Raw genomic sequence first — 20,366 nt, forward strand, 5'->3', positions numbered from 1 at the left:
TGACTTTTCAGCCCTAATGCCTAGAGCAAAGCTTGTAAACATGAACCCTAAAAGCTCAAAAATTAGAAGGCAGATAAAGAGATTTAAAGGTCACCATTTTCCTTTTTCAGGCAGTACCCTGAAATTCCAGACCTTTATTCATTCAGTCTGAAAATTTCTGGGGCTGACTGTTGGAATAAATGGAAATGTGCCATTTGAATATGAAAAGTATCTTCTGCTAAGCACCTTTTTATATCAGATCTTCTTTAAAGCAGGTAAATTAAATACATTGCTCACATGATGTGAGATATATATGCATGTATAAATAATACAGCACATACACAAACAGAATAATGTACAATATAATAACTATATCTTACCTATTTATCCATTTGCAGTGGCAAAAAGCTGTCATTGCTACACAGACTAAATGGTTGGAAACTAATTCTTTCTAACAAATTAGAATGTAAGAAGTACCTTTACAGAGTATAAAACACACAACCTGCTATAGATGCTAATGATTTATTATCTTACATACTTGAAATGTTTTGATTAGATCTTGACAAGTTTGTCTGATGACAGGAATTTATTTCTTGATGTTGTAAGCTGTCAGCCTTGTGATAATTCACACATGAAATTTGCTCAGTACTGTTAAACTGTAATGAAATTTTAAATTGAAAATAATAATAGCATATTGAAGATTTAATGATTTTTTTTTTCTGTAACTTTCTGGTATCTTTGCAGAACTTTGGTAAGAAATGTCTAATGTATTACTTAATAGATCAGTCCCTGACAGTTTGTCAGTAACACTGTTCATCATTTAAGTCCCTACGTACACCACGTAACTCAGTATGGAAAAGATGTTACCACATTTTCTGGATTTGATTTTTTTTCCATTGACTTTTTTCAATATTCAGTGAAAACACTGATTCAGTTATCTTCTTGGTGGGGATGAAAAATACCGCTCGCAGGGCAGTATTCTGACCGCCAGAAGCTGAGGCGGGCTCGTCGTGACCTCCCGTTCGGTCGGGAGAAGGTGCCGGGAAGCGGCCCGGGATCGCCCGGCGCCCCGCCGGCCCGGAACGGAGATTTTTTTAACCTTTTTCTCAGCGTTTGAGCGGGCGGAGGCGCGGGTGCCCGTTGCCTGTGACCCCCCCGGGCAGGGTTCTGCCCTCCCCTCACAGGGGCCGGGGGGCGGGGCCCGTGGGGGGGGGGCGGGGCCATTGGGGGCGGAGCCTGCGGGGGCGGGGCCGGGGACGCTGCGGGCGGGAGCCGGCTGCCACCTGGTGGCGGGCTGAGGCAGCGCAGCGCCCGGCGGCCCCGGGCGGGGGAGGCACCGAGACGCTGGCACCGACTTGAAAAAGCGTGAAAAAACGCAAACCGAACACGGCTGGCCGTTGTCCCATCGTGCTGTATCCACCCCTGTCTGTGCCTTGTGGATGCTAACGGTCCATTTACTTAAATAAAAACCTAAAAATTCCAGGTCTTCATTTGCTATTGCTGCTTAGGTGCAAAATGCTGCTTGGAGGTGGGAGTTGTTTCATTGGCCTTGGATTTTTTGTGATAATATGTAACACAAGTAATGTGTACGTTTGGGGAAAAAAAAAAAAAAAAGTGAAAGACCAACACAGAAGCCACTCGGTTGCGTTAATGTTTCATTTTGGTGAGAATGTGAGAAAACACATGCAGCAGACGCTAGGCACATTGTGTACCACACTCTGGAAGTGGTTCTGATGTGATGCTGATGAGGTGTGTAGGACAGAATTAATTACTGCCTTATCTATGCTTAGGCTTGAATTGCAAAGTTACATTTGCTCTGTTGAATGCTTATGATTTTGTGACTGCAAAGGCAATGACTGTTCAGACAAAATAAGTAACTGTTGTATTCCAGATGACTGTGCTATGAATATGTGCAGATTCACCCCTTACATACAGCAGTGCTATGCAGTTATACACTGAGCATGCGTTTGCAAATGGCCAGCTTTTTATTAGTTTTGCCACAGTCATTTACTGGTAAATAATTGAGTGATATATAACAACAAGTAAAATTAACTCAGGGTTTTCATTCTTTTTTTTTTTCTTCTTTTTTTTTTTTTTTTTTTTTCTTTTCCCAGAAGGAACTCAGTCTCCCCAGAAGAGGAAGCTTGTAAGTATAATTATTCTTTATTCATCACATGGTTTGATTTGAACATATATAGCTGTACAATTGTGGAAATTATTTAAATGGGCAGATATTCTGTTTTCTCTGCTAGCATTTTCAGGAATCTGTCATCCACTTGGAAACAGCTAGCTTGCATTTTCCTGAGACTGAAGCCTCTATTAATTTCCTTAAGTGTAGCAGAAAAAGTAGTAGTAGTGTAAGCTTACTTCTAATTATCAGCTTGAGCTGATCCTGATAGGGAAGTAACTGTGGTGTTGAGTGTTGCTTGCACTGACATCGCTGAAGTGACTCAACAGAAGTCACTGATTGTTTATGTGATATGGACAACTTTGATCACTGGTCTTCAAACAGTCTGTTGACAGAAGTCTGAGCACACAGTTCCAGGGCTGTGCAGGTCAGGTGTTTGTGGGGTAGTCAGTGTGATATAGATATTTTGTCAAAGTAGCAAATGACATGAAAAGTAGGCTTTTAAAAATGCGGCTTAAACAAATAGCAAATTTTAAAAATACATTATGACGTTTAAAGAGTTTTAGTGAACTAACTTGTGTTTCAGTGATATTATGAGAACTGAGCTTCTGCTATGCTTACAGATTTACGGTGGAAGAAAATGCATTATTGATTGCATTATATAAAAGAGAAAGCTTTTGTGCTGCCTGCTATTGCATTATGATTTAAAATTGTTTCCCAAAGCTTGTAGACTACAGACACAAAGCTCACAAAAGCATATAACCTTTCTTCCTCAGGTTTCTGGTTATAATGAGAAATGATTTTCAGTCTTTCAATGTAAGCTATCCCCTTTGTATAAGAAACAGCGTTTGGAAAATGCTGTGTAACACCAGTGATTCAGGGCTGAACAATACAACAGATCAAAAGGCCTTTTTTTAAAGTGGGGCATGACCAGACCTTTTTGTTTGGTTGTATGACAATGGTAAACTAGTCAGGGAGTTATTTAAAGAACATGAAACACTGGCTGATTTTTTTTTTTTTTTTTTTTTTTTTTTAAGCAGTATGCCTTAAAGGCTAGCTTAATTATATTTGATAGATTTTTAAGGAAGGTGGTGTTCATGATTTGAAGATTGTGAAGGTTGTTTGAACAAATGGTGGAGCATTGAATTACCAGTAAGTTTTTTGTTTAACGTAACTTAGATATTTTTGTACAAAACTTTTGGAATTAAAATTGAGGATGCCAGAGATATTCCCTTCCCTTGCTCAAGTGTGGAGGTAGGTATGACACAAACATACTCGTGTATTTACATTTGAAATGTCTGAGATACAAATGAAGTACTTCAAATGTGTGTAGTGTTTTATTTAGTAGTAACTAAGCTGAATAACTGAATGTTTTCTTTCTATACTGACTTAACACCTTCAGTTTTTATTACTTCACTTTAGTTTTCTTCCACAAGTGAGTGCCTTTTAAGCCATCATTATGTGAAGAAATTTATCAACCTGTGTCAAGAAGATCCAGGCCATAAATTTTAAGCACAAGGTTGCAGCTATTAGTGAGACCGAAAATCTATGAAGATGTTTTCAGTTAGTTGCCTGTGTTATCTAGTTGATTATTTGATTGTGGTTTCTGGAATTACAGATTCCGTAGTCAATTCTATCAAATGATTTCTTGTTGTTTGAAAAGTTTAACTATTTAAGAAGTCAGTAACGCATTGTGGCTTGTGTATATTTGTGTTGATGCCGTACTGTTAAGCATATAGGCTCACTGAAAAGGGTCTTGTGGAGCTGATGTACATGATTTGCATATCCCAGTATCAGAGCACTTACGTGATTTAAAAAAAATCCACTTAAGTGTTCGAATCAGGAATCAGAGAAATTTATATCAAGAAAGGGAATAATTACAATGCGTGTGGATATATTTGTTAAAAATATACATATAATATGAATAAATTTGTTCAGCCATTCTGTCAAAAAGAGTGACCTAGTGATGTACACTTAAGTACAGACTGCAGGCAGTTCTCACATCTTCTGGAAGCTTTTACTCTGCTTGAATCAATTTAACAGTGAACCTCATAAGCAACAATAAATTCTGAAAATAAAATTTATTCTAAAAAGCTGTTGTGCTGTAGCTAATGAGTAGGAGTAGTTATGGATGCAGCGAGGGCCTGATTCATTGACTGTCATTCATTGACTTTTGTTCACCGGCAGGAGCAGAAGCAGGAATTGACAGAAGGATGAAGGATTTGGCTTGGAGCCAGAAACCCTCAAGAGGTGCATCCATTTTCTGCACAAACTCCAGCCTTTGTAGCGGTTCACTAGCAATTGTATTATATAGACGTATACAACCACCCAGCATTCTTCTGTGTGCTAGTGTGGAGACTGGGGTGCATTTACTACTGTAAAAAGATTGTATTTGGGGAGGAAGTCATTATTTTCCAGACAGCCAGAAGTTGAATAAAGTCTTTATTATTGCTGCTTGCTAGGTGATTGCTTTGGTTGATTGTTGAGTTAGAAAGGTTTTTGACTGTGGATTAGATAGAGTATTTGTCATGGCTGAATGGAGAGGAGCGAGCTCTTCCTGACTGCTTCTAACTTTTTCTTTATTTGACTCGTTGCTTCATATTTGCCTGGGTCAGTTTTAGTAGTCTCTATTTTTCTGCAGAACCGATTGTAGGCATAGAGAACAGTTGCTGTGCTTATTTGTACTAAGGAAAAGATGTGGGGTTAGATGTCTCAGTATTTTGGCAGGACAACGTGAGGCATTTTGTCACCTAAAGAAGGTCTTTGGTAGAAGCTGAAGAGAATGAATGGTGGGATGGAGCCTGTGAAGTCTGTTGATTAGCGACTCTGCTTCCACATTAGCAGAAGGGAACGCAAGCACACTGTAAATGATGTCTTTGTCCTTGGAGATCTTACAGTCTAATCTTGAAATAATCAGCACAGAGTGAGCAGGAATGTAAAACAGATGGGGGAATTGTATGCAGGGTGACATTAAGAGGAACGCCTGATTATTTAGATACCATTTTGTTGTGAATGCGCTTAAAGCATGTGTGTTTCTGTCGGGTGGTTATGTTTAATACACTAAAGGAAATTATACTCAACTGAGTTGTAAGCTGCTGAGAGGTTGAATATACAAGTATGAGAACAGGAACAAGTAGTTGTGTTCTATCTCTGGTGTGGTTCAATAATCAGAGTTCAAAGTTTTCAGTTAATAAATTATGCATATAAATGCAGTGGTTATGCTTTTCCCATGCTTTGTTCACAAAAAATAAATATAATTCATGAATATTTTCTTTAATTTCAAATAGCAAATGTGAAGTGATAAACTCAAACTTTGATCTCCATCCTATTAGTGGAAGTGGTTTAATTATTTGCAGCTATTACCCTGTTCTGTTCTTTGTGGTGCTACGGTGTGTACAGAGATTGGTTTTTGTATTGTTGGCTTCAGCTTTCAAATGGTTTTGATGTGCACCTGCATGTGAAGCGCACTAGAGACATTCCAGACTTGAAAGGATGAAAGTGGGGACTGCACAGCAAGATGAGGCTCGTGATGAAGCACTCGTGTGTGCTCATGTGTATAACAGCAGCTCCGCATCCAAAAGACCAGACTGTGAACTGCAGATTTTCATTGTGGCTGCAGGATCAGCAACACCACACTGGAGCTCACTATTTCTTCTGATTGACTCCTCGGCTAATCGGCACTCACTAAATCAAGTTGAGGTTGCATTTGAGCCATCTGGTTCCTTGTTCAGTACCCCATTCTTAATAAATTCAGTTGTTTATAACATGAACTTTATTGGCCTGTTCAGGGTTTTTATGAAAAATGTGGGTTTATATTTGAAATTCTCATGGTTTCTTAGGCAGGATTACTAGCTTGGGTTGCTGTAATTTTTGTACTATCGAAACGTAGTATTTTTAAAAAAGAAAATATTGCTTTCCCACACTATATCTAAATTTGAAAAGAGTAATTTCCTCAGAAAACTAAATTTGCTAAACCAGTTTTTAATTTCAGATGTAAGTTATTTTTGTTACTTCTTTCCTGCTATCAACCATCTGTATCAAATAGACTTCTCAAGTCTGCATATGAACAGAAAAAGAACATGGAGGCATAAGAAACTTGAAAAATAATGCAGAGTATATCCAGTAAAATACACAAATAAAATATTACAAACTGCTGTTTTGACGGTGGTAGGTGCTGATAAGAAGCAGTATTTACCTCAAGATTTTATGTCTATGAAAGGTGGTAAGCAACATAATAGCGTTTGTTAAAAGCCTTGCACATGCCTTTATAGTGGTCTTTATTCCTTCTAATCTCATTTTTACGGCAATTTATGTCCACTGTGGGGCTCGTTTACTCCCCCCCTTCTCTGTCCTCCCTATCTACTTACAGTCCTCTGCAGGTTCTTGGTTTCTACATCCCTAGACATTTCATAGTGTGTTTCATTAAACAAGTCTTCATCATAATTTGTTAAACTTACCCTCAGCTTCCTCACAATAAAATAACGGACAAACACACCAGGGAATTTCTTTGGGAGGATATGCTGAATACCAGTTTATAACAGTTTCTACTTATATTCTTTCTAATGCTTAGACTTTGGAAACAACAAGCTTGATGGCAGGAAAATATTTTCTGGCCTTTAGTGCTGGTTTATGTCTTCATCTTGCCATGCTCAGGTGCTGTGGGAATTTCCTCTGTATCTGCAGAGAAATGGAGTATATCATTCCGTTTCTGTTCGTCTTGGTAGGTAAGCATTTCTGCCGGGGATCGACTGATGCTGTTTCCCTGCCAGGAGCAAGTGCTGTGCCTCAAGCGTGGAGAAGCCAAGTGCTAGGAACGGAGAAAAAAATGATTCTGAAAAGGGATTAGGGAGTTTTGCTACTTTTGCACTCTATTCTGTCTTGAACCTGGAAATGGAGTGAGAAATAATGCTTCCATTCAGTGCTTCTGCTTGTGATACTTTTTAGAGATGGGGAGAGAAAGAGGTGTGGTATTTTCTAACCACTCCATTCTTCTCTGAGCTGCGTAGACGCAGCTCACGAGCAGTAGATCAAAAATAACCTGGTGCTCTTAAGCTGATATGTGGGACTGGCTCTGGAGGTGGAATGTGCTGAATTATTTCCGCAGGGCTCCATAGGAGTGTTGCTATTTGTATATTAGGCTTTAAAAATAATTTGAAAGCATTGTTTCTATAAAAGAAGTGATTTAGTGAATAAAGGGAATTTAAATGCTCAGTATATGCTGTAATTGCAGAGACAAAGAATTTACGAAGGTTTTCATCAAGGATTTAAAATTGAGAAAAGTCTTTTGTGCAGTTTTTATTATCAAGTTTCCACTACTTAATCCAGGTTCTCATTTAATAAGTATAATAAAATTGTACATAACATATCAAAGTTGTACCTTTTGTTGCTTGCAGTGCTTTCTTACTCTGAAGGCACGGCATGGAGGGGCAGGGGCTCTGGTTGTTTAAGGAACAGCCACCCTGGCCCTTACTTTTAGACTGGCAGTTTGTTCTCCTGATGGGACACAGCTGTTGGGAGGTTGTGATCTTGTAGAATGGGGTGCTCCTGCTGTGAGTTGAGCCATGGGAGGATCTGGAGATGAGAGTTGTAATCTGGAATTTAACTTGGTTGATGAGTAGCAGTCTTTACCTGCCTAAATAGTCGTTAACAATTTAAAGGCTATCAAAGATACGTATTTGGATTTTTTTGGGGGGAAAGCCATCTTCCAACAAATGCACATTTGAAAAATGTTGGACATTATTTTGGGGCAGTTTTGTTAATAGCATGAAATTGATTTTGGGCTTATTGAAATTGCCATTTGCAAACAAAAACGCAAGACTTGCACTGTACAGGGGAACATCGTCTCCTAATGAAGGTGTTTCCCCCCACTTACAGCATTTGGCTCCCCCGTCTGCTGCGATTGCTGTTGCTCTGTTATCAGTGCTAGAATCCATAAAGTTTGTAGCTGAAACACAGCTTGGGAGTTACAGGAACATGCTTTAAGATTAAAGTTGTATGTGTTCTTGAGGGGATTGATTTCTGAAAAAGGGATGGCTCCCATGTTCCCCCGCCGGTCGAGAGCAGCTGCTCTTTGCACCGCTGATGACTCTGCAAGGGCTTTGGGTGGGAGCAGTGACTCTATTTCTATCACAGTGTGAGTTTTCAAGCTGCTGTGTGAGATTTCTGCCAGAAACCTTTCAAGTGTGCCATTGCTCCCTTTGGCTTGGTGCTTTTCTTTTGATTTGGTGAGAGCGACTGTTCCTGCTCCTTGAAGCCCAGGAGAAGTTTGTCGCTGATTTGCTGTGGGCTCAGCCTGAGTCTGTCAGGGCTGTATTGCTGGCTGTCTGACAGGTCAGATGGCTAGTTTGTGTCCCGGACTTTTATGCACCTTCGTTTTGTACTGGGGAGCTTCATTTCCTTTCTCTGGATGCTATGAATAGACTCGTAGTTTTTTTTGTTTTTTTTTTTTTTTTTTTTTTTAAATAATTAGGTTTTTGACATAAACTGGGTGATTAATCTGGACCATTACTGAACTCCTGAGGTCTTTGTGACACTGGGGGGTACACGAAGAGCTTGGATTGCACTGATTGTTCTGTGCTCTGCGTTGGAGTGATAACAGTGGGCTCTCCTCCCCACCTCTAAGCCTCTTGTGCTGGGAAGAAACCATCTATCAGCACAATGATGAAACGGAGGAAGCAGAGGCTTGGAGCCCCATCTCTACGGATCCAGTAAGGACTGTTGTGAAAAACAAATTGCACTTAAACATTTCAAATTGAAACTATGGAGAAAAACAAGCCAGAGTTTTCTGTGGCCAATAGACATTGCTTTTATTTGTTAGAACTTTCTGTTATCTGTCATGCTTATTTGGCTGTATACAAAATTGCATTTAGAAGCTTTAACATTTTACTTGTGTGGAGCATTTACCATAAAGTATAGCCAAAAAAGAACAATATTTAAATGTTTTAAAATGGGGTACATGGTGATTAGGTTTTGTACCAAACATTAATTAATGTAGTAAAGCTGAACGTTTGTAACTGTCTTTCTAGATTGGTCACTCTTCAGATTTAAAAAGTACTTTTAATAATCTGCCAGAGAGCTGTCACATGTCTCAAATCTCTGGAAACTTTTGCTACCTTTATTATCTTTTTAAATTAAGAATGCTATTTAAAACTTTTAGATTTGAAGAAAAAATATTTACATTGCCACATGTGGTTCTAGAAATGAAATTTAAACAAGCAATTCCATTTTAATGCTTGTGTCCTTTATAAATGCTTTGAAATCTACTAATCAAGACTGCTATTTATGATGTTTATATTTATATCTCCTATTAGGTAAAATTAAGGAAACTGTAGATTTAATACTATCTTTATAAGTAGAGAAGGTTAAATGAATCTATCAGATAGTAAAGGGAGAAACAGGGTAAGAAACAGGCTTAACCTTTTCTGTCAGTGCACTGTCAAGCTCATCAGCTGTTTAAGCAGAGATTGCTAGTGGGGATGATTTCCAATATGTAAAGGTTACTTACTGATAAGTATTTGGATTCATTAGGAAATTTAAAGCAAGGAACATTGATACTGAAGAAGCAATAAATATGCTTGACTTCAGAACTTTCAGTGTAAAATGTCTGACTGCTAACCTAAACTAAACTGTGCCCCAGATTTCTGTTTTGCTCACTTTTATGTTTAAATATAGTAAATAGAAACTTTTTTCATCCCTCAACCAGAATCAAAATTGTAAGAATACGGTAACACTAGTTTGTATTCTAACACATTTTATAATACCAATATACATACTTTATAATATCAGTATTTGTAAGTTAACTTTTACTTTATTTCTAGTGAAGGACATCTCATCGTGTGTAGTTCAATAAAGTAGGTGTTAGAACCTCTTTTTTTTTTTATGTTTATGTAGAAATCTGTTTGCAGCTTTTTGGAAAGCAGCTACTTTGAAAAATTTTCTGTGCTCTCTATGTATAAGAATGCGTGTTGGCTGCTAACCCTGCAAAAGCAGTATAGTTTATAGAACTGAGCACAGAGCTGGGAATTGGTGTCCTCAGATGTAATCCTGATGCTACAATAGATGTGCTATGGATGAGTCACTTAACCACTTTGTGCCTCAGTTTCCCGATTGCTAAAATTGGAATAAAGCCATTTTGCAGTGCTGCTTTCAGGCTTAATTAGTTGTTGTTCTAAAACACTGTCAGTGCTAAATGTGGTTTTCTACTTAACAGTTTGTGTAATTCATATTTTCACAGTTGTGTATTTCAGTTGTTGCCACAGTCATGGTGTGGAATCATGGCTCCCAAATTTTGAAGGCTGGGATATAAATTGTCCATGTCTGTTACTGCTGTCATTATCAATTTGTTATTTTTTCTCAATTAAAAGTTTTACATTAAGGATTGACAGTGGTATGTATTCCAGAAAGCCTGGGTATCACTACAAAAAAAGGATTTGGATAATTTCAGATTGGAAGATTTTCATAATGGAGAAATAATGTTAAATAAATATTAAATTGACTGAAAAATACATTTTGGTTTGGATGATAATTGAAAGGATAACTTTTGACCGCTTAGTTTATTGCATTTATTAAGAAGATATAACTTGTATTTTGGAAGTATCAGGGTTTTTTTCTTTATTGAAACAGAAGATTTGATATTGACCCTGATTTGTTTTTTTTTTCCTACTGTGGTACCTTGTCAGAATCTCCTCTCCTTTGTACTCCCACTGCCGAGGAAATGATGTTCATCAGCACATATTCTCTCCTACATCTGCTCCAGGTCTGCAGCATCTTAAATTCCCGTTTAGTGCTGACTCTGCACTTGTTACTTCTCCTCTAGTATTTTACCTGAATTCACAGCCCCAGAGCAATCCGTCTAGTCCATGCTACAGCCATCCTTTTCAGTGGAGGTAAGGAGAGGTATCAACTAGGAATTTCTAACAGTTTGATGTTGGTGTAAGCATTTATGAACTTACCAGCTTTATAGTTCAAGAGAATAATATTTAACAGAAGGAGCTAGACTTACTTGTAGTTGTAATTTACTTCCAGCCATTTAGTTTTCAGGTTGATGTTTCTTGTTGGTACAAATTTTTCTAGTTCATGTGTAGTTTAAGGCCCTATGTAGGGAAGAAGATGAAATGAATCAAGGAATGGAAACCTGTCTGACTGTGTGTACGTGCAAATTCCTGGTTGTACATTATGCTAGCTTCCAAGTACATACGCAGCTTGTAGTGTGCAGCAAAGGAACCCTCACAGGCATATCTGATGTCATGAAAACCAACTTAAAACAGCCTAGAGGGTGGTAAAAAAGCCCTGCCTAGAATAGCGAGTCTGTGCTAATATACTGAACTCTGCTCTATTCACTGTAAATCCACATTAGTTTCTTATAGAAGCTAGCAGGCTGACGTCTCTGGCTCCAAAAATAGGGTCTACAAAGGATAATGAGTAGAATCAAGCCTGTTGTTAGCAGGCTTAAATATGGGGTACAGCAGTTCGTAAACTGAAAAAAGTCCAAACCAGCTCAGTTTGTATTAAAGCATTTGAGATCTTGGCTGATGTACTTTTCCTTCAGGATTCTCTCTTCCTCCATGTTGCACTACTGTGGAACGTGCATGGCTGTCAGCAGCCTCAGTGGAAACCTTCAGCTTCTTCACTAAGAGGAAACTTCACCTAGTGAGGTAGTGACTGAGAAAGGCTAACACAAGCTAGAGAGCTTTGTTTGTGCAGTTATGAAATCGGAGCTCAGTGGTACCTACTTAAAACTTGAGCCAGCATAGCCATCAGAGGGCTGGTTTTGAAGTTCACATGCTGCAGCGTGGATGCAGCTGGTCAAATTTCAGTTACTCATCAGGTGGTAATGCAATAGCCCCTGAACCTAGACTGTTATTTCAGAGGGAGAGTGCTCTTGTTGGCCAGGTCTGATAGGAGTAACCAGAAAATGTGAAGTTGAGCTATTTTAGGCATCTGTCCCTCTAATGGAGAGTAACATATATTACATCTGTTGAGGGGAAATCAGGTTGTCAGCAAGGGAAAAGGATGTTGAACGAGTCTGTACTTACTGTGCCATGGAGAGAGAGGTGCTTGCCCATCGTGCCTGCTGCTTGCCTTGCACGTAGGGTAGCACTTGGTGAAAATTCTTAATAAGGTGCTTATTTTAGCAGCACTGTCAGTGAGGGGGAGGGCAGTGACTGAAGAGCAGGCTCCTAACATTTTAATGTTATTGTCATCAGTATAAATTTAAATGAATTTTTGTTATTTAAAGGCTGGTATTAGTTAATGTAGTTTTATAACAAGGGTGATTAAATGCAATTAAATGCTGTTTAGCATTGGGGCTAATTAACAGACTGGTAAGTAGCAATTAAGTATCAAAATTAGATTATTGTTAAAGTCAGTAGAGAACTGTTCTGTTTGAAGAGGACATCTAATGATTACTGGTTGTTTTCAAAGCCTTTTTGGTACTTGTGGCTTTTTTTTTTTCTTAGAGCCCTTCAATCTTCAAGCTTTTGACATGGGTCAGTGAATTATTTTCTCTTTAAGAGTAGTTCATATGAAAGTCTTAGTGTCAAGTTATATTCTGCTGTTACTATGGTCTCTCCTTTATAATAATATTTTTCACATATGGGGACCTTCCAGCCATCTGCTCTCTAAATACTGAATGGTTGATGATTCACAGATACATAGCTCTATGTAAGAGCTTAGATCTACTATAATAACTTTTTTATTTTCGTCCTTGTTGCTTTCACCTGTGCAACTCTTGATCCTGTTTAATCCTGTCTTTCTTTGTTGTAGTTTTGTTTACTTGGTTACGGTACCAGTGATAGCCATTCTTGCTTGCTGAGAGCAAAGGTTCATCTTGGCAAGTTATTACTATCATTGATCTACTCAGCTTAACACCCGCAGGTTAGCCACGCTGTGGTTCATTTCCATGGCTGTGCAAGTGATACTAGGAACTGGTGGAAAATCTTAACTAGAAAAGCGTATGCTGTAATGTTAAATATTTCTAATTTTTTACCATCTGTATATCGTGTTTGCAGGTATCTACGTAAGTTTCCCTTTCTTGGCTATTTTATGTGGTGTCATCGTTGTTTTTATATGGATGGATAAACAACTGTTGGTGCATCTGACGTCAAGTGTGTTCTAGCTAGCATGGAAGCTCATGGCTTTTGAAAAAATTAATCTAATTAAGAATGAAAACATTTTATATATAGCTTTTGAACAATTGAAAATAATGTAAAACTTTCAAAAGAGCAAAAGGAAATGTGAAGTAGCATGATGATAATAATTAAAAAAAAATGTTAGCAGGTGAAATAAGACAACTATAGTTGGTGCAACTGTGGGTTGGAATTAAGGTCATGTATCTTTAGGAACAAAAGAGAATGATGTCCAAAATTAATCTGAAATATTCGCTCTCATAGTTGGGATCTGGTTTGCACTGTTCTGGGGGTAGTAGGGAAGTCAAATTACTGAAGAAGAAAATGAGGCCATGTTTCACAGCTGGTGCTCTTTATGAGTTGGCAAGTCTTTGTACACCCATATTTGTCCTTTAATTGAAGTATAGATTTACAGCATTTTTTGATATCAAGTTGCTTAAAAGATGTCATTAATTAATTGTAACTTAGAAGTGATGGGCCTTGAGATTAAAGGAACATGAGCTATCCCCCATTTAAAGAAAATGCTACACTTTCTTTATTACCCTCAGCAAGATATAAACTAGTTTCAATACTTCTAGGAAACTGATTCATTTCTTTGTGGTAATACAGGTTAATGTGTTTGGGTGCTGTATTTCTGGCCTCTCTGGGTGCCGGAGGTGAGGTGAAGTCTCTAGAAATTTGCTTTATCTGAACAAATCAAGGAATGATTTGGGTTCAGCTGAATTATTCAAGGGATATTTTCTCATGATATTTTGATTTCACGGATTTATACCAGTTGTGGAACACGTTCTTGCAGGGTGTATAGTAGAGATGATTTTTGTAGGACTGTTTATCCCTGAAAGTTCTAGCCTGAATAATGTCTATTGATAATAACTTCTTTTTTTATAGCTTTGCAGAATAGTTTCATGGCTTTTTTTCTAGCCTGTACAAAATCTGGTCACCGTTTATGAATGCAATGACAGTCAGATCCTTGCTTGTCTTATTTAAGTAAAACAAAATGGGAAACCTAATGTTGCTTCAAAACACTCAGTGTTTGAGCACAATACATAATTACTTGATCAGTGTGTAATTACAATGTTATGGGCTTTATATAATTAGGGTTTTATAGACATCTGTGATATAGTTTAAGATAAGGGAAAACCAACTGACATCATCCACTTAGACTTGTGCAAAGCATTTGACACTGTCCCACACAACATATGTGTCTCTAAATTGGAGAGGCATGGATTTGATGGATGGACCACTCTGGATAAGGAATTGGCTGCATGGTCACGCTCAAGAGAGTTGCAGTCAAAGGCTCAATGTCCAAGTGGAGAGCAGCGACGAGTGGTGTTCCTCAGGGGTCGGTGTTGGGACCAGCGCTGTTTAACATCTTTGTTGGTGACACAAACAGTGGGGCTGAGCTCACACTCGACAAGTTTGCCAACGACACCGAGCTGTGTGGTGTGGCCGACACTCTGGAGGGCAGGGATGGCATCCAGAGGGACCTGGACAGGCTGGAGAGGTGGGCCCGTGCAAACCTCATGAAGATCAACAAGGCCAAGTGCAAGGTCCTGCACATGGTTTGGGGCAATCCCGTGAACAAATACAAGCTGGGCAATGAGTGGATTGACAGTAGCCCTGAGGAGAATGACTTGGCACTACCGGTGGATGAAAAACTGACCATGAGCCAGCAATGTACACTCACAGCCTGGAAAGCCAACTATATTCTGGACTATATCAATAGAAGCGTGTCCAGCAGGTCGAGGGAGGGGATTGTCCCCCTCTACTCCACTCTTGTGAGACCCCTCTCCCCTCCCCACAGTGTTGTGTCGAGCTCTGGGGCCCCCAGAATAAGAAAGGACATGGACCTGCTAGGGCAGGTCCAGAGGAGGCCACAAAGATGCTCGGGGGGCTGGAGCAGCTCCCCTGTAAGGACAGGCTGAGAGAGTTGGGGGGGTTCAGCCTGGAGAAGAGAAGGCTCCGGGGGGACCTTACAGCGGCCTTCCAGTGCTTAAAGGGGGACTACAGGAAAGATTTGGAAGGATTCTTTATCAACGAGTGTAGTGATAGGATGAGGGGTAACTGTTTTAACCTGAAAGAGGATAGATTTAGATTAGATATTAGGAAGAAATTATTTCCTGTGTGGGTGATGAGGCGCTGGCCCAGGGTGCCCAGAGCAGCTGTGGCTGCCCCCTCCCTGGAAGGGTTCAAGGCCAGGTGGGACGGGGCTGGGAGCAACCGGGTCTAGTGGAAGGTGTCCCTGGCCCTGACACGGGGGTTGGAACCAGATGATCCTTAAGGCCCTTTCCACCCCAAACCATTCTATGATTCTGTGAATGTATTAATTTATTTACATAACCCCCCTATTCTAGGAAACGCACATTTAATCAATAACTGTGGTAAGTAACAAGAATATTTTCTACATAGACGTTCGACAAACTTACTGGGAGGGTTGTCTGCCTTTCTTTAAAGACTTTTTTATATAAGCTGTTGCAGTGGGTGAGGGGAGACCCATATTTAGAGCTATGGCTTCTTTGGGTGTGTGAGTGTGATTCGGTGTGCAGCGTCCTCAGTGAGCCTGCTCTGTTGCAGTAAGCAGAGGGGCTTCCTGGGCATTGCAGGGTGCTGGCCAGCCCACCTTCACCAAAGGGCGGGGATGGAGATGTCTGCCTTGTTTGAATGGGAACTCTTGTTATACTATGATGGTTCTTACGTATTGGGCTTGTTGGTGGGTCTTGATGAGGGTCTTGTAGCTCCATTCCTCATACGGGTACGGCAGGTGCAGAAATCCCTTCCGTAATGTAAGGATGTGTTCTGGGCACATGTGTCCCCAGGTCACCTGTGTTTTGGGTTTTGAAGACTGCATATATTTTACAACATCAGGACAGCACATGTCAACAAGAGAAGTTCCATATTTTTAAGGAATATAAAAAACATTTCAGAATTCAGACTTGATGAGGTTCTTTTTATTTTGAAATATCTCAAGGCTTGACAAGAATTGGTGATAGTTACCTATCTCTACTTAAATTTCCTTTTAGTTTCAAGTAACTTGATACAGGTTTTAAGAGTTTATTTTAGTTAGAATTTCCTATTTGACAAATGTCAGTGGATTAATGAAGAGGACTATATTCAGCTTGAATGACATTTGGAAATTGTTTTGTTTTTGCAGCAAGTGATACCTTCCTCGTTTAGTGCTTGATTTGGTACAGGTTCTGCTTTCTTAAATGTGCTAAATAATTGGTCAGAGTTGACTGCAAAACAGTATAATGTCACTTTTGGAAACAGTGCAGATAAGCAATTCCAGAATAACGAGTAACAGAACAACTTTGTGAATATATCATTATGCATAATCTGAAATGTTGAATTTTGAGTAGGTAATCTTTTGGCAACTGAATTGTAATCTACATCTCACATTGAATGAATGAATGAGTTTCCCAGAATTAATTTCTTTTTAAATGGAAATTTTTCTCTTTATTCCTTTTCTTTTGTATCAGTTATTATTCTTGGGAATAGTTTTTCCCATCTAGAAGATGGAGACTTCCAGGGGAGGGACATATTGGTGATACCTTAAACTTGACAGGCTCGGATAACCTTTTGTCTGTCTTATGCTGATCAGAAACTGTTTGCTTGCGACATGATTGGAGATATTGAGGCATGGTGGCCTGAATGGTATAATTTTTTCATGCGAAGGCATTATGTAAATGCTAAAATCCCTGCATCCTGCCTGGAGCTGCAGTAGCAGAAGAGTTAAACCCTTGGGGTTTGGAGCCTGAGGTGTGAATTCTTGTTTTGTTCCAAGCCACCTTGTGGGACCACTTGTAAAGCATAACTTGGTGGTTTGACCAGGGAAATCGAAGGGTCCCAGAAGGGAGTATGTACTTGTGACTTTAAAAGTTGGAGGGCTTTAATGTTTGTTAGTCATTTCACCTATAAACCAAGTGGTTTGTAACTGTCTTTTCTGTATAACTGTTTTTGAAGGCGGTGATTTGCTGATATGCCTGCATATGAGCTGACTCATTTACTACCTCTGCACTATTTAAAGAGTTTGGGATAGTTGGGACAAGCTAGCAACTTCTAGTGAGGAACTAAAACCTCAGAAGGTTCTTGAGAGATTATAGTAAATATTGAAGCATTTATTTTTCTGTCCTTCTCCTCAAATAACAGTGATTTTCTCAAATGATAGTAGTGTGCTCTGTTCTGTTCAAAATTCCTCCTTCCACATAGTCTCTCCCTCAGAGACCTGTTGATCTTGAATATAGATACAGAAACAACCCATGCCCTGAAAGATTCTTAGCAAGGGAATCATTCTGAGAAAGAAATACATATTCTTAACTGGGCAGTTGTGTGTTTGTTATTGTCGATTGACGGTCCCATGCATCTTCCAAAGCTTGTTTTCAATTGTACTATGAAGTAAACAGGTGCTATTTTTAGTTGTGACTTGGAAAATGGGTGAGTGTGCAAACAGGCCTGTTAACATCACGCACTGAAGGACTGATAGTAGAGATGTACTAATAGTGACTACCTAGTGTCAATTTAACCGACTTGAACTGGGGAGAAACAGAGATTATGAGACACAGCTGCTTGCATTAGCATGGAACTATTCCTGCCCACGAGCAGGAGACTCCTTTCAGATCTGTTTTATTAAAAAATTCCTGTTTGAAGCCATAAACTACAATTTGTAATTTAGATAGATAAACCATTTAGCAGATCAATATTGACCTGAAAGCTTAAGGAAAGAATATAAAGAAGGAAGGAAGATTCAGAGTAACATTGCACCAGTTTAAAAAAATATCCCATTTCACCCGTGTGTCTCTATCCTGAGCTATGTTGAACTTTTGTGTCAAATTTAAGCTCTTGTTTGAATACTCAAAACTGTACCATGCCAGAAGACCTGCAGCAGAGCTTCATCTTCTATAATGTATCTTTTTGTGCTTTCTTTTCTACAGACTGCATCTCCTTTTCTTCAGCATCTCTCTATTCCTGGTTTTGTTCATTTGTCTCAAATATGCTTGTTCTAGTCCTCCAACTTGTCTCTTCCCCTCGTTTATCTCCTAAAATTGTGCTGCTTTGGCTAGTGGTTATTATTCTGTCATTCAATCCCTTGTGTGGTACTTGAGAGCATAATCTTCTAACCTAGTTTACATTACACTGTCATTATGAATTATTAATGTTCTAAAATAAAATCTTCAAACAGTAATCTTTGCTGTAGTGAAAGAGCTCTGTGTGCTTTTGTTTTCCTTCCTGTCCTCCCTGCCCTTTCCTTTCTTTAGACCTGCAGGTCTTTAGAGCAGGGGTGTTATTGATCCAGCTGACTGGGAAAGACTTGCTGTGCAGTGAGTTGCGTTGTCACATCTCAGGGCTGAGATAGGCATTTATTTATATAAACACTACAAAAAATAAGTTGTGGAAGTAATACTTTTTATTCTATTAGAAGACCTGCTCCACAAGTAGAAGTGATAATGTATGTTTAGGTTATAGCTTGCTTGAGAAGGTGAATATTAGTTTTTGTGGTCTCTTTTGTTCCTGTTTGTTCCTGTGATTCCCAGTTTTATTTGTCAGTAGATGAGAAATTCAAAATAACAGAACAGGTCAAGTTATAATTCTCAGCAATTTTTTAGGGCAAAAAAGTTCAACCAAAAGAAATCTGGTAAAAAAATCCTTATCAGCTTTCCTCCACACTTCATTTTAATGCAACTGTTTGTTGGTTCTCCATCTGAGAAATTGTAAGAATCCAAAATCATTAAATGTCCAATTTTCCGAGCGAATCAACACACAAATGTTGACCAGAAGTGTTCCTTTAAGTCATGAGTGTCGGTGTTGCCCTTGTGGAGAACTTGCAATTAATTTGAACAAAATGGAGTTGATTACAGCTGCATTCATCTTTGAGATTGAGGAACAGCCCATGGGGACGTGTTCCAGCCTGCACCCCATGGCTTAGTGAGCACAGCTTCCTCTAATACCAAGATGGATCATAAAGCTGTGACCTGTCGCTTCTGCAACTCTCCTCTTCTTTTTAAAAATAAGGGCAGATGCAGATTACGCTGTAGAACGCCACGGTCTATTTTTTACATACTTTTGTAGTAAGTGGTTGGTATTGGGAAAAGTACTTTATTTATTAATATTACAAGTCATGTTTTCTCTGCAGAAGGTACATTCTTCGGACAAGCAGGTGGTGTTCATTTGTGTGCATGATCTCTGCTGTCTTGACTTATCTGTTTGTTTAGCAGTTTGTGTGTTGTACCAGATAATTTGACAAGCTGCAATATTATTTGTTTTTGTTACTAGTTGCATTTTTATAGGCAATGCAGAAGCTTAAATTTGGTTTTGTTGGAAAATATTAAAGAATTGCATAACTTTTGCTTAAAGTTTTTAAATTTTGTTCTTCCCTTAACCTGTAATATCTGTATAATGCCAGATCTGCTAATCAAAATTTGGAAGAAAAGAAAGTAAAGTGAGTATAGGAGGAATATTCCCATTTATCAACATTTTCTTTATATCTGAGATGGTTTAAAAGGTTATTGATGAGGTGGGCTATGTAAGTCATATTTATTTAAAAAATGAGCTTTTCTGTTACGTGTTTTTGTTTCTAGCTATATTTATTAGATTTATTTGTGCCATTTTTACTGTGTTACAGGAGGGTGTAGTAAGATTTAGCATTTCAAACTTTTAAATTTAGGTTTTAATATTTTAAGATTATTTTTTTGCTGCAGACTGTAGAAATCATCAAGAGTTCCCTGTCTGTCTATTCTGTACTTTATTTCAAAGCAGAGAATTCAGTTTGGGCCAATTTATCTTAATTTATTAAATCTGCTTCTGTGTTCCAGACCTACAACATGTATGTCCCTACTTATATATAGGTGGACATATATGTTAGAAGTCATGTATAAAATAAATACTTTAATTAGAAGAGCTTCTAAATATTATATATTTTCTGGGAAATATTACTTTTGCAATGCATGACCTTTGTGGGTTTCCCAGAATTACTGTAAAGCAGTTTATAGAGATGTATCAATCTGTAGTAGTATAAAAATCAGTGTTCCGGACTTGTTCTCGTGTTCATTCTCTCTCATACGTTATATTTTTTTCTGAAGCTCACAACCTTGAGTAGTTTGTTTGCCTGATGGTTGATGATGTGTTACCATGGCTTTCCC

At 38.7% G+C, this 20,366-nt stretch overlaps 1 protein-coding gene and 1 long non-coding RNA gene across 6 annotated transcripts in view; both read left to right on the forward strand.

Moving 5' to 3' along the window:
* Positions 1–20,366, forward strand: part of MAST2 (microtubule associated serine/threonine kinase 2) — a 198,515-nt gene that overhangs the window by 83,624 nt on the left and 94,525 nt on the right. For 3 of the 5 annotated variants that reach the window (XM_042786371.1, XM_042786372.1, XM_042786373.1), the window contains one exon: positions 2,094–2,125. In XM_042786371.1, coding sequence (XP_042642305.1) covers positions 2,094–2,125 — 32 coding nt within the window. Of the gene's footprint in view, positions 1–2,093; positions 2,126–8,609; positions 8,815–9,924; positions 9,958–10,785; positions 10,993–20,366 lie in introns of those variants that run through there. The other 2 variants (XM_033000432.2, XM_033000433.2) reach the window with 2 other exon arrangements.
* On the forward strand, positions 3,204–5,877 carry LOC116963504. Its single transcript, XR_004408219.2, has 2 exons — positions 3,204–3,259; positions 4,295–5,877. It is a non-coding gene; the product is annotated as an uncharacterized LOC116963504 (long non-coding RNA).

This window comes from Tyto alba, unplaced genomic scaffold, assembly GCF_018691265.1.
Source record: "Tyto alba isolate M040663 unplaced genomic scaffold, T.alba_DEE_v4.0 Super-Scaffold_1000006, whole genome shotgun sequence".
Taxonomy (NCBI): domain Eukaryota; kingdom Metazoa; phylum Chordata; class Aves; order Strigiformes; family Tytonidae; genus Tyto; species Tyto alba.